The 14132-nt window shown below is 37.2% G+C and overlaps 1 protein-coding gene across 3 annotated transcripts in view; it reads left to right on the forward strand.

The window, feature by feature from the left end:
* ANKRD12 (ankyrin repeat domain 12) overlaps positions 1 to 13259 on the forward strand; it is a 67524-nt gene extending 54265 nt beyond the window's left edge. For all 3 annotated transcript variants that reach the window (XM_074899204.1, XM_074899203.1, XM_074899205.1), the window contains 4 exons: positions 6302 to 6400; positions 8548 to 8691; positions 11548 to 11643; positions 11985 to 13259. In XM_074899204.1, the coding sequence (XP_074755305.1) occupies positions 6302 to 6400; positions 8548 to 8691; positions 11548 to 11643; positions 11985 to 12170 (525 nt within the window). In that variant the 3' untranslated portion in view covers positions 12171 to 13259. The remainder of the gene's footprint in view (positions 1 to 6301; positions 6401 to 8547; positions 8692 to 11547; positions 11644 to 11984) is intronic.
* The last annotated feature ends 873 nt before the right edge of the window (positions 13260 to 14132 follow it).

Here is a 14132-nt window from a genome sequence, read left to right on the forward strand (position 1 = left end):
TTTGGTTAAAACTAATTATTCAAAGCTGTTTCATTTGGAGGGGGGGTGGATGTGCAGTGCTTCAAAATATTAAGTCCAGTGCCAGAAGTTTTAAGTAGGAGAGTGCCTGCTAGCTATCTCCAATTCTCCTTAATACTCTTTAAGAGCATCAGGTGTAATCTGCTGCGTCTTGGCTTTTGTAATCCATCAATTTAAAGTCTTACGAATTTTATTTAACAACGTGAAGTTTTTCTTTTCACCAAAAAACATCTGTAGTTCAGGGACTTCTGTTTACTAAGCTCCGCGTAGTTCTGACACGGGCATATTCCTGATGACAGCTGTGGAGGAGGTCTGTGCAACACAACATAATTGGCTTCAGTGCAGTTAATATTTCTGTTTGCTATGGAGGTGCCTCTCAAGGTGTCTCACAAGAACAGAGTCTCTGCTGGTCTCTATTTTGAAGTCAGCATAATCATGGTAGCACTTGAATCATACTTCCTTTCTTTGCTCCTCAGCACACCCGATTCTGTGCTTATTGTTCTACATGGGCGAACAAAGGACACCTGAAATATTGTGCACTGAGGGTTTTCTCGAGACCCCACCTGGAGTGCTGTGTTCAGCATAAGAAGGACATGGACCTGCTCAGGCAGCTCTAGAGGAGGGCCACAAAGATAATCAGGGGACTGGAGCACCTCCCCTATGGGGACAGGCTGAGAAAGTTGGGGTTGTTAAGGGAGACCTTACAGCAGCTTCCTACTATTTAAATGGGGCTGACAGGAAAGATGGGAGGGACTTTTTATCAGGGAGTGTAGTGATAGGATGAGGGTTAATGGCTTTAAACCACAAGAGGGTAGATTTAGGTTAGATATCGGGAAGAAATTCTTTCCTGCGAGGGTGGTGAGGCACTGGAACAGGTTGCCCATAGAAGCTGTGGCTGCCCCCTCCCTGGCAGTGTTCAAGGCCAGGTTGGACGGGGCTTTGAGCAGCCTGATTTTGTGGAAGGTGTCCCTGCCCATGGCAGGGAGTTGGAACTAGATGGTCTTTAAGGTCCCTTCCAACCCAAACCATTCTGTGATTTTGAAGTAGTTACTCCTTTCTCAGTAGTTGTTGCAGCTTCTATAACATATATCACCAGAAGCAGAGAATTATTTTTTTTTTTAATAGCCACTGCTAGTCAAGTACATACTATTTCCAAGCTGCAACTTACTGCTTTGGCATCACACTTCAGCACTTAATTTGGGGTAAACAGAAAGTGGAGAAGCACAGTGTGTATTTTTCCCTGGCCCATCTTCTTCTACCTGGGCAATACAATTCATTTCCCTGTCATAACTGGCAATGTTTGTAGGCACTATAAGAAGGGAGGGTTATTGACTTGGTATTAAAGCATTGCCTCATACTTCCTCTTGTCTTTTGCTGTGTATAATAGGGACACTGCAGTTCCTGAAAATAAATTTAGGTACTGGGGTAGTGCGAATTCTCAGGTAAATTAGGTTCAGAAAATATCAGAGATGAATGTGTGCTCCCTGTTCTTGTGGCTTTTAATTGTTAAAAAAAAAAAAAAAAACAAACAAAAGCACTTCTCTAAAAAAAAATTGATAAAAACCTGAATACATACTTGAAGGATTACAGTTATTTTTATCTCATTTAGATTTCTGGGTTGCTTCCCCACACATATATGTTTTGCTGATACTGTTGTTTTAAACTGTTAACTTGTTTTGTTTATGCTCTCATGGTACTGTTAACTTCTGCAGTTGTAGAAAGAACAGGTGGCTGTTAGGAGCAAAAGGAAAGAAAGAAAGTGCTGAGAAGCCAAAATAAATTATTAGGAAATGGGTGTTTATTTCCATTACGAATAAAGTGTAAGAAAACAGCATGAGTTTTAATCTAAAGAGGGAGCTATTTTAAGCATTTTAGTTTTGCCTGAAAAATCATCTACAATGCAGCTAAATGCTTTCTTTAACTGTTGTTTGTGTAAATAGACAATTTTGATAAAATTTCTTGTTTCTTTCCGGAAAAAATATACCATTAACAGAAATTAGTAGTAGTTCAGATGTAACTTCTCTGTAGAGCTTGCTTGTTTATATGATTTAACAATTTTAGTTTTTCACCATTAAAAATCATAATCATAATAGTTCCCATTACAAATACCATAAAAAGGAGTATTGCTAAACCAGAGATGATTTTATGCACAGAAATGTTTGTTTGTATACTGTACACATCGTTCAACAATGTGAAAATAAGGGCTATGCTTAGTCTCTCTGCAATTGTTCAATATCAATAGCATGTATGTGTTGTTATGCATATATTGTGTAATTTAATATGCAACTGTAAAATAACCTTTCTGTTGTGATTGTTTAAATTTTTCCTTTGATGGTTCTTTAATGATTCTCTGTTAACCTGATTTTTGCCTCATTAATTTACACAGGCTATGGGAAAGTAGCTACTCCTTAAATTATTCCTGTATTTTAGATAGCACTGTGTGAAGGTCTATGTGAAGACAATATATTTAGCTCTGACACTTTGAGACTTGGAATAGTTTGTATAACATACTGTTCTCTGGATTGGAATTTTAAGATGCACTATAGTTTATCTGATGAACTTCAAACATCCTGTAGGTGGGCACCAGGAGGTGGTGTGTTTGATTTCCACAGCCATGTTTATATACGGTAATTTATGACTCTTACCACCTAAGGCTGTAGGGATAGTCGTGTATGGACTGTGGCTTCCCTCTCACCAATGCAAATACAAAACATAAGATAGGAGATATCAGGTCAGTTCAAAACAGAAGGAAACAAATCTGAATCTTCTAACAGAGTAAATTTAAATTGTACTTAGCTACATTGCCTTTCAGATTGCTACATCAGCATGTTCTGTGAGGTTCAGTTGTCTTTACCTGTACTGCTTCCTTAGAAGAGTTTCCAAGCTGATTCATTTTCAGCTTCTGATGGCTATCTAGCAGATATGTTTCTAGTAAAAGGGGTTCTGTCCAGTCTCTCTGGCATTGTTATAGAAACTTGAAGTGGTAAAAGCTTGTTTCAGTGGTGTTACACTTCCTAAATGCATGAAATATTAGAGCACTAGAGTAAGCCAGTTGATTTGAGTGGCATGGGTGAGAGGGAAGATAGATAAGGGTGTGGGAAAGCAATTGTGGAAATTTTGTGTATGTGTGAATCTGAGTCAGCTTCAGTGTTGCTCTTCTTTGTAATGGGGGTTGAAGGTTTGCAGAGTGAAGAGTTGATGTTGTAGTTGTTAGGAAGGATATAAAGCATGCAAGAAAGTTTCTTGATTGGTTTTTCATGTGTTGGGGATGGTGAGGTTATGTCTTGAACCTTAGCCATTACTGAACAAACCTGTTTCAATGGCTGCCTTCTAGCTAAGTGGAAGGCTGAGTTCTGCCTAGTTTTTCTGGGACTAGAGCCCACTCGAGAAGGCAGGGCCCTTTTGTTTCCCTCTCTTCTGTATAGAGTCTGGGCCGTCAGGAAGCTAGTTTGATAACTTACTTTGGTTATACAAAAAAACTGAGGTCATCTTTTCCTTGTGGCATTTGGTTTCATGCTCTGTTTTTCCAAGACCAATATATGTGTTCGTATTTTCCCAACACACTTTATGGTCTCTTTACTAAGTCTCTTTGACGAGAATTTCAGAGAGACTTCTCAGGCTATTCTTGTCTTGAAACCTTTAACCTGAGTTTCCTTTGGGACTAGAAAGTTTATTTCCTTGGCCCAAATCCATCACTGGATCACAAGTTGGGATTTCCAGCAGGTGGTGTGGGGCTGCTCAGATCCCGTTTGCAGACTTTCAGGATCCGAGGCTCTTCCTCCCCGTGTTTCCAAGGAGAGAGGAAAAAAGTCATACTTTCGTAAAGTGCTGTAAACAGACTCAGTCCTGTATTTAGCTTTATGTTTCGGAAGACAGTGAAGGGCTGAGTGGAGGGAAGTGTTTCTAACGGTAGAGAGGCAGCAGTGATCTCTGGGATGACAGGAGCCTGTAGCCGCCGGTAGCGCGTAGCGCTCGGGCAGCTCGGCTCCGAGGGCCTGCGGGGCTCCCGCCTCGGCTGGGGGCCGCGGTTGCCGGCGCGGAGAGGCTGGCGGGGGCGCCTCCTCGCCCGGCTGCTCCCCCGCGCCGGCGGAGTGCCGGCGCGCCCGTCCGCAGCGCCAGGGCGCCCCCTGCTGCCGGGGAGGAGCCTGCGCGGGCGGGCCGCGGGCTGCCATTTTAGCTGGGGGCTGGAAACGTGGGGCCGCGTGGGGCCGGCGGCAGCACCAGGCACCGAGTAACGCAGGTCTGGCGTCGGGACGCGGCCTGCTGTGGTGGCATGGCAGCTCCACTCAGGATGCACGTTTAAATAAAAGTCCACAGCGAGTTTGCCGTCTGGGGAATTAAGTGCTTCCCAGTTATTTCCGACAGGGTTTATTCTTATTTCTGTTGCAAAGTTAAATGCTCTGTAAATTCAAGGGAATGACTTTTTATAATATTTGAAATTGTTCAGGTGATCTGGATGCTTGCCAACTCTGAAATTTGTATGTCTGGATAACTTAGGTGCATAAACTCAGAATATTTACAGACAGATTGTTTATCGTGCTTGTTATGTTGTGTGCTTCTCTGTCAGCAGAAGCACTGAGATTTTGGGAGATCTTTTTGAGTTCAGTAAAACTAATTAAATAAAAGCTGGGTGTTACTACAAGCATCTTGTCTTATTTTATTAAAAGACTATGACAGCACTGTTTGTACTGTGCCATGAATGCAAAGTTTCCAGGCAAAACTAGACTGCAGTGTATCTTGGCCTAAATTTAAACACTGATATCTATTAAGATTGAGACAGATTATTCCAGTAGATGTGTGTGGTTTGGGTTTTTGTTGTTGTTGTTGTGTTTGTTTTTAATACTGATGACTTAAACAAAATGGCATATGCCATAAATGGCACTCACTGGTTTGGGAGGCAAACCATTTTCGTTGAGAAAAGTGAAGTCTATCTTGCTTAGTCATTTGAAACATGAAGGAGAATTTTATACCAGATAATAGCTTAAGGAATGAACTACAATTAGTTTTTCAATATTTTCTTTAATTCCAAAGGCATTGGTTATCTTCCAGTTGGGGAAAAAATTGTCCTGAAATAACTTTCCAAGACAACTATAATTGAATAACTTTTGGTAGATAAATCACTTTGCTACTAAAGTGTATAGGCACAAGATTGATACTAGTAATGCAGTGTGTCCATATTTTCATAATGGTTTTATTACTTCTTGACAGTTCTGGATATTACTGAATACAGTTATTTACGTGTTTGTGTTAGGTACAAGGTAGAGTATAATACCTGTAGGCATATATGTCAGCTGTGGTTTCTGAGTATCAGTGGTAGTAAACAGTATTTCATTTAGTTTTGATGAGTCTTTCCAAAGCATTATCAATGCTCTTTTATCTAGCAATTGCTAAAAACCATGCTGAACTGTCAGAACTTTCATAGAGAAAAGCAAACTTTGGGTAGAGCCTTAAAACTCCCAAGATGTTTATTAGTTAATTCTCAAGAAACATGGGATTTTTGCAGTTGCCATGAGGGCTCCAGGTGCCTTTTCAGTGTTTGTCATAGAGCTCAGTCAGGACGGTAATAGCAGTTGTTTGCTATAATTGACTAAAAATGCAAAATGCTTAGAATATAGCCAATCAGTAACAGTGTTGATAGCTCGCTCAAGTCTATTTGATTTTTTTTTTTTTAAATAATTTTGGTTTTTAAACGTAAGCATTTAAAAAAAACCTCTTGAATAACTGACTGGAGGAAACTCTTGTCCAAGCCACTGTCTGGGGCTCTACTGTACTTTTTGTGCTTGCCTGTGTTCTGCAGGATTGTAAGATTAGGGATATGGTCAGTTATCTTTTGTCATATAAAATGCCCCTGACACTGTATAGATATATCAAATGACATTTTTTTAGCAATGTTTTTCTTACTTTGCTTGTGTATTTGGCTTTAAAAGTTATGCTTTAAAGAGTCTTTAAAATAGAAAGCAAGTTGAATTTTTCCTATCTTCCAATGTATAATCCTTTTAAAGAACAGCTGTGACATGCTGACAATGACTGGTTAAAAGCACTAAACAGTTTGAAATGCTGTTTCAGTCAGGTTTATTAACTTTATGGTAAAGAATCCTTCACTCCTTTTATTGCAGATGGATATCAAGGTCACATAATTGATGGAGTGCACAAAACTCTCATATTTTCCCTAAAAAATACCTTGCTTTTATTGTTTTTTACATAAATGCTCAAATCATATAGGCAGCATTAAACATATGTTAAATACATACTCACTACATTATTTATAAAACTTCTTCCACAGATTACACCACCTCCCTCGCTGTCAGACCCACTTAAGGAATTATTTAAACAACAGGAGGTTGTAAGGATGAAACTACGTTTACAGCACAGTATTGAAAGGGTAAGACTAAAGTAATTTATTTTTATTTCTCAACTTCAAGCTTTAGGGTTTTTCTTTTTCAATGGACAGACTATATTTTGCTCAATTTAACAATGCTTTAGAAGTAATCAGCCTTCTATCCAAATTTGTGAATTGGAGAAACTTGTAAATTAAAAAAATTGGTTTGGACAACTGTTAGCAGAATACTTAATAAGATAGCAGTGTTTTCCTGTTAATTGCTCTAAGATGTGGCCCATATTTTTCCCAGAGGCAGTGGGGAATGGGAAGAAAGCTGCAGACTCTGCTTTTGAAAGCTAATAATGGTTGTAGACTTCAGAAACAAATTGACTGAGTTAAAAGAATTGAAGCAAGAGTAAATTCTGTATTGGTAGAAGACACCTGTTGGCTCTAAGCCTAAAACATTATTTGCAATATTCTCCTTGCAAAAACTGCCTAAAACTATGTTAGAACTACATATGTAGGCTTCACTGAATCTGAACACAGAAAATTGAGAAAATATTCCTGGTTTAAGAGTACTCTTTATTTTTAGGTTACCCAAATCTTTTCCCTTGGCAGGCCAGATTTAGATGTCTTGTCATCATTGTGAGCCAGATTGCTTGTGGACGCAGACAGGACCCCTTTCTCACGTATAATGTATCTTAAGGATTCCCACACAGTTATACAAGCAGCTGGCTCATTAAAACCTGATGTGGTAGTTTTTTTGATTAAGTTGATTTCAATGTGGCTTAACAAACCAGTTGAGGGAAGGGTTTTATTGAATTCAGCATTTCAGTGTAAAGCTAGGTATAAAATAACAAGCACAAAGAAGGTGAACGTTGTTCAAGTTCTGCCTGAAATCAGTTGTAACCAAAGGAAAGATGCTGCTTTTTCTGTTTTCCAAGCTTTTTATAATCTACCTTCTTTTTTTTGATAAAAATTAGAGTTGTTATATTGCAGAGCAGTAAACACACACATACATTCTTTCATGTCTTATAAAATTCTGCGTACTTTCAGTTATTTTGCCAAATAGTCTGTTCTTCAAATCAAATCCACTTTACAGAACTCTAAGTCGAGTTTGGCCAGTTCAGGAAAGAATCTTTGTCCAGCTATGAATTTAGGGAGTTTCTGCATGTTGTTTTAAAAAAAAAATAATTAAAAATTATTTAAATTATTCTGCATATTACATTTCTGCTCCAGTTTGCTTGGCCATTGTGCCTGGCATGACAAGTATGTGACAAAAAATCATATGGTCATAGAAACACAGAATACCACATTGGAGGGAATGTCAAGGATCACCTGGTCCAACCTTTCTTGGCAGAAGCACAGTCTAGACAAGATGACCCAGCACCCTGTCCAGCTGAGTCTTTTAAGGGTCTAATGTAGGGGAATCCACCACTTCCCTGGGGAGATCATTCCAGTGGCTAATTGTTCACTTTGTGAAAAATTTTCCTCTTGTGTCCAATCAGAATCTCCCCAGGAGTAACTTGTACCCATTACCCCTTGTCTTTTCCATGGAAATCCTTGTAAAAATCGAGTCTCCATCTTCTTTGTAGCCACCCTTTAAATACTGGAACATGGTGATAAGTCTCCTCTAAGCCTTCCCTTCTCAGGGGTGAACAGACCCAATTCTCTCAGCCTTTGCTCATACAGTTGGCTTCCCAGTCCCTTGATCATCTTCGTGGCCCTTCTCTGGACCCTCTTCAGCCTGTTCACATCTTTTTTTGAATAGTGAGGACCAAAACTGAACACAGTATTCTAGGTGTGGCCTGACAAGTGCTGAGTAGAGGGGGATAAAAGTCAAGACTCGCAAAGCTGTATCCTAACCCTATGCTCCTTATAATTTTAATCTTTCACCTTCTTCATTAATTAGAACTTGCCTCAGTAGCACTAAGTGGAAAATGTGGGCATGACCTTCAGCCAACGGTGGTGGTGGGGGAGAATGTGTTCTCAGGTCTTGACAATCAGGAAATACTCTTTGCATCGTTAAACTGAAATTTTGGATTTGGTTATATGAACAGCTGCTCCTCCCTCTACCAGCTCCCTTCTCACACTTTCAAGAGTGTCAGCCTTTAAAAGAAATGTTTAAATGAATGGACGTTTTAATGAATCAAACTGAAATGCTTCATTTGCTAAATATATGTTTATATGTTAATATCTTATTCAATTAGGAAAAGCTTATTGTTTCTAACGAGCAAGAAGTTCTACGTGTTCATTATCGAGCAGCAAGAACGCTAGCTAATCAAACACTACCATTCAGTGCCTGCACTGTTCTGCTGGATGCTGAGGTTTATAATGTGCCTCTGGATGCTCAGGTAAAGAGATGTATTTCAGAATTTCAGACAAAAGGGTCTTTTTAGCCTGACTCAAAAGGAGATAATTTTGTTTCCATACTGAAATTGTAATTGTTTTGTCTGGAATTAAGATTTTGCACATCATAGATTGTTAGCTTGATTAGGCCTCGTTTGGGCATACAATACCAAGAGGATACAGATATACACACACCAGTTTTCTGTTTTGTACCATGTCTGGTTTTCTTTCACCTCTAGAAATTATGTGAAGGATAAAATGAGAACATTACTCTGATTTTTTTATAAAATCAGACTTCAGTCATAAATAGAACATATTCTGGAAGCTTAAACAACAAAAAAACATTATCAGAACATAACAGCATTTTTGTCAAAGAACTGAAATGCAGTAGTGTGTGATGAGATTGATTTGAGAAATTTGAAAATGTTTTGTGAAGCTACTCGCATTATAGTTTTCTCCTCTTTATAAGGCAGTCACTAGAACTGTTCCATAAAAAACAGATGACCAACAGTGAAATGTCAAATGCTACCAGATGAAATTATTTTTTTTCAAAATCACCTCAAGCTCCATGTTGTTCAGATGTTCAGTGTTGGTATTTAGTCCTGATTAAAACATAAAATGAGCAGTGTACTTTATAATCTGCATACCTTTTATGGACTACCATTCAGAGGTTTGTTGCAGCCGTATCTCCTAAGAGAATATAATTTCATGGTGTCAGTATTTTGTGAACAGGTCTGCTACTGAATAGAAATGGAAACAGCATTCAGAACCTGATTCAGTGAGGAGCACATAATGCAAGGAGAAGTTTGATATTTTGGATGTAATAAAAGTGTTGATGCATTGTAGGTGTTTCATTTTAAAATGCCCAACTTCCATTTCCAACATATGTGGAATTTTACTTTAGTCCTGGAGTCCCTTACAGAATTATTACAGCTTCTAGTTTCCTCAGTCTGTTACTGGATTTTTTCCCCCATCTTTAAAGAACTACAGCTATGCACGAGGTAATTCAAGCAGGAGATAGCAGTTTATGGAGACTGTATTGTTCTCCCATTTTAAGCTTTATACTGACAGATTTTTAAATTATCATTTCCCTAGTAAATCTAACTGATAGAGCAAAAATTAAACTTTTATTTTCTGTTAACAGTCCAGATATCATCATCAGTTCTGAAGTTCAGGATGTCTTTTGCTTTTTTCCTGCCCTAATTTAGAGGCCCCAAGCTTTTTAGAAATTTGAGATTTATCTGAGTTATGCACATAACTTACATTTTTATAGTTAACATTTTACAATTGATTTTAAATAAGCTGATTCTGTATTTGAATTCTGTGAAACTAAAGGAATCTTTACTGGGGGAGAAGTTATTGTGGTTTCCCCCCATGCACAAGTATTGCAACTTTTTTTACCTTCTATATAATAACAATAGTAGTTGTAAAATGCCCCTCCTTCCCCTTCACTACCTCAACTACTTTGTGTTTCAGTCTGCGGCAATTTTTCTTAGAAAATTATAATACTGCACATAATGTTCAGCAAAGTATTAAATACATTTTTTATTATAATTCAAATCAGTATTTTAAACTATCAACTTGATGCTTTGATTTACATTTGCTTCTTGGGAAGAATGCATATGCATAAGAAACCATTCTGTTGTAATGCATTCTGCCACTTTCCTGTTATCCCGCTAGCAACTCTTAATCTTGTTCTACAATGAAGAAATCTCTCCGATCAATTTTTTTCTTGTATTTGAACAAATAGCTGGGAAGGATTTGTAAGCAAAGAACTGGTTTATGTTGCAGGAAAGTAACCACCTCAGAACTGTTTTTATGGGATTTCTGGGTCTTTGGAGGCTTTTCCTTTATGGCTGCACGTGTTGGGCAGACCTTAAGAACCGTGCTTTGCAGTCAGAGGGGCCAAACCAAAGATGGAGGAGGAAAGAGGCCCAACTTTCTTGTTAGCTGGTCACTGCTCACCTAAATGCCTACAGTTCAGGGTTACAAGACAAGATCAGTGTTGTTAAGGGCTCTTTCTAGAACCAGCCTGTTTACTTGTCCTTGATATCTGAAATATCAGCTGTTTTCTAAAGATTTCAGTCTTTGCAGTTTTTTTGTCCTTGCCCATTGCTACAGTGTACAAATTCTTGCAGTGTCTTCCCCCCCCCCCAAAAAAAAAAAAAAGTAACAGCAGCTTGTTCTATTTAGTGATTACTATTTAAATGTTAAATTGGCATAGTCTGTCTTTAGGACTATCTATAGAGTATCAGGTTTCTCACGATGGGAAGATGTGCCATTCCAGCTTCTTATTACGTAGGGGTACTTTTAAATAAGTATTTCACTGAGCAGGACATAAGACATGTCTGCTCACTTTTTTTAATCTCTTTTTGGGGATTTTGATGGTAAAAAAAATTTTTCTTTGCTGCTTTTGAATACTTTTGTAGCCAGTTAAGTCAGGCGGCTTAAACATTCCTTTATTTTAATGTTTTTGCTTTTCCCTGTGGAAATACTAATTTAATTTGTTACTGAATTTTAAAGAGAACAAAGAGATAGCAGTTTTGTGGAAGGATCTGCCTTGTACTGATTAAGACTTTAAGGCATAAATCTTTAAGCCTCCTACTCTAAATTTAAAAAATAGAGTACGGTAAATAGCTTGAAGGAATCTGAAAATACCCATTTTTCCTGAGCAACTGGATCTCAGTAAAAGTAGTGGTCACTGTTTATGCTCATATATACCTTGATATTTTCATTCTGAGTTTAATTTTCCATCTGAAACATTATTTATGAAGGTCCTACAAACTAGGCTTCATGTTTTAAAGTATGTTTAAAACTGAATCATCAAATAACTTACAGTTTGAATAACATCTTTTTTTCAGACTGATGACAGCAAAACATCAGTGAGGGATCGATTTAATGCAAGACAGTTTATGTCATGGTTACAGGACGTTGATGATAAGTTTGACAAATTAAAGGTACACTTCTTTGTCTTTCTACTTTAAAAAAAAAAAAAACAAACCACAAACGCAAACCTCTAATGTCACTATGAAGATGAGGTGAATAAATAGCAGATTTATATGCAATATCATAGGCTATTGTAGATGTTTTAAGGGCAACATAAAGGAGGGTCTAGCAGTATAAAAAGCCCTAACCTTTGTTGTTATATACTGTAATGAAATAATTGCAAATTTCTAAATATATAGTCAGGAAATTACTTAATATCACCAGAGATTCTCCTAGATATTTTTTCTATTTTCAAATTCATTGCAGTATTTTTTCAAATATTGAAGTAACTTCTTTCTCAATTTTAAAATAGACGTGCCTTTTGATGAGGCAGCAGCATGAAGCAGCGGCTTTAAATGCGGTACAGAGACTGGAGTGGCAGCTTAAACTACAGGAACTTGATCCTGCTACATACAAATCTATCAGCATTTATGAAATTCAGGAGTTTTATGTTCCTCTTGTTGATGTTAATGATGACTTTGAATTGACACCAATATGACAGTTAGCGTCTTCTGGCTCACCCTTTCCTTTGGACAACTAGAGATTTGAGGTGCGGTGATACACAAAGGTATTTTTATTTTAAGACAGAGCACTTAATTCTGTGGAATAGTACCTTTCTCAGTAATTCAGGTGTTCCTTCAGAGAAGTGTGGCACGGGCTCTTGTTCAAGCACAGAAGATGGATACTAATTTTAAAGCAAGTTTCCCAGTAACTGCCATTATCTGTATTTTAAAATTTCCTGTAGCTATAGAGCTTGTTGCTGAAAAAGATGACGAAACATGGTGAGTTAACAGCGCTGGAAGCTGTTAATAACTAAAACAGCCACCAAAAAGAAATGATACTTAAAATCTGCTATAAAGCTTTGTATTATGAAACTTCAGTAACAGTTGAACTCCCACAGAAAAATGATGAAAAAGCCTGTGGAAGAAAATGTAAGACTTGGAGGAAAATAGTCTATTAATCTTATTATATTTTGTAAATTACTGTACAGTTTTCTTTTTGGAAAAAGATGTAATATTGTCTTCATTTTTAAATAATTTATTTTATACATATTGTGCAAATGTATATAGTCTTGTAATTAATGTTCAAACCTGTATAAAATAGATATTTTAACTGTAAAACTGTTTTTGTCTACTGTTTTATTGGACCAAAGTTGTAGTTTTTATTAAGTGTAGTGTGTTCCTGGTTGGCAGTTCTTTTTTGTATGGCATGTGTTTGATTTAGCTGCTTGTTTCATCACCATAACTGTAAAAGAATTGAAACTGAACTGTATTGCATGCTTCACAGAACTCTTAACTCCTTTGCTTCAATAACTGATACCTAAACAATTGTAATATTTACAAATCATATTTCATATTAGTCTGATGTTGTAATGCCATACCTATGACTTACTATACTGAAAATATTTTTGTGTAAAACAAAAAAAACCTTTTGCTCTTATATGGTGGTCTCGTAATAGAGCCTATTTTTTCCAACAAAATGCCTTTGAATGAAAATTCTTAAATTGTATATTGTCTATTTTAATATTAATCTATGGAAGGATATGTAAATAGTTGTAAATGTAATGTTTAATAAATTTTATTGGTCATGTTATTAGTTGGAATTTCTTAATGCTGTAACATAAATCAGCGTTGCTGAAATACGTAAGGAGGCTCAAAACCAAAAAAATCCCATGTTGTAAAATTTAATACACTTTTATTTTTAGTAGTTACTGAGCAGGCAATTAATTATTGAGTAGTAGGAGGTTACAGATATTCATGAAAAAGATTTGTTATCCTCTAGCCCATAAATTATTCAAGGAATAGGTCCTTTTCTTGGGATCTGATGTCTGTGAAACTTACGTATGAAAGAAATGGAGCTTAGGCAAGAGACCTGGTTAACCAGAAAAGAAATTTAAAGTACTTGGTTTGAACTGATTTTTGATTACCAGGTGAACTACTACAGAGTAGTTAGTCCTTATGCTTGTATGAATGCCCAGGGTGCCTTTACTGTGATGGAGAGGAAACAGACATTGAACAAGAGACTATGTGGACATCACTGCTAGTTCCAATCAAGAATAAAGTCATAGTAACGCAAGCATAGTAAAAACGATTAATACGTAGCTCCTGCCCTGTAACTTTTTTTCCACTCTTAATTTGTTAGGTACCTGTGAGAGGAGAAGTTCCTGCTTTTATATACAAATACCTTCCTGACAAGGTATCACTCAGAATTGAAGATACACTGAGGAAAATTCAAATGTGCTATTTGCAGTAAAATATCCTTCTGAAGGTAGCTGTAAAATTTCAAAGTAATACAGATTTCTGTATTATCTACTTAAAAAGACAAAGGGGGGAAATGGATAAAGCTGCATGATGTTAACTAGTAAGTGAGTGTAAGTTTATTTTCATAAGATAGAGTAATAAAAAGTAACACACTTATTAGGAAGTGGGAGACCCTAATACAGACTTATTTGAAGTGTGGG

Source organism: Athene noctua, chromosome 2, assembly GCF_965140245.1.
Source record: "Athene noctua chromosome 2, bAthNoc1.hap1.1, whole genome shotgun sequence".
NCBI lineage: Eukaryota > Metazoa > Chordata > Aves > Strigiformes > Strigidae > Athene > Athene noctua.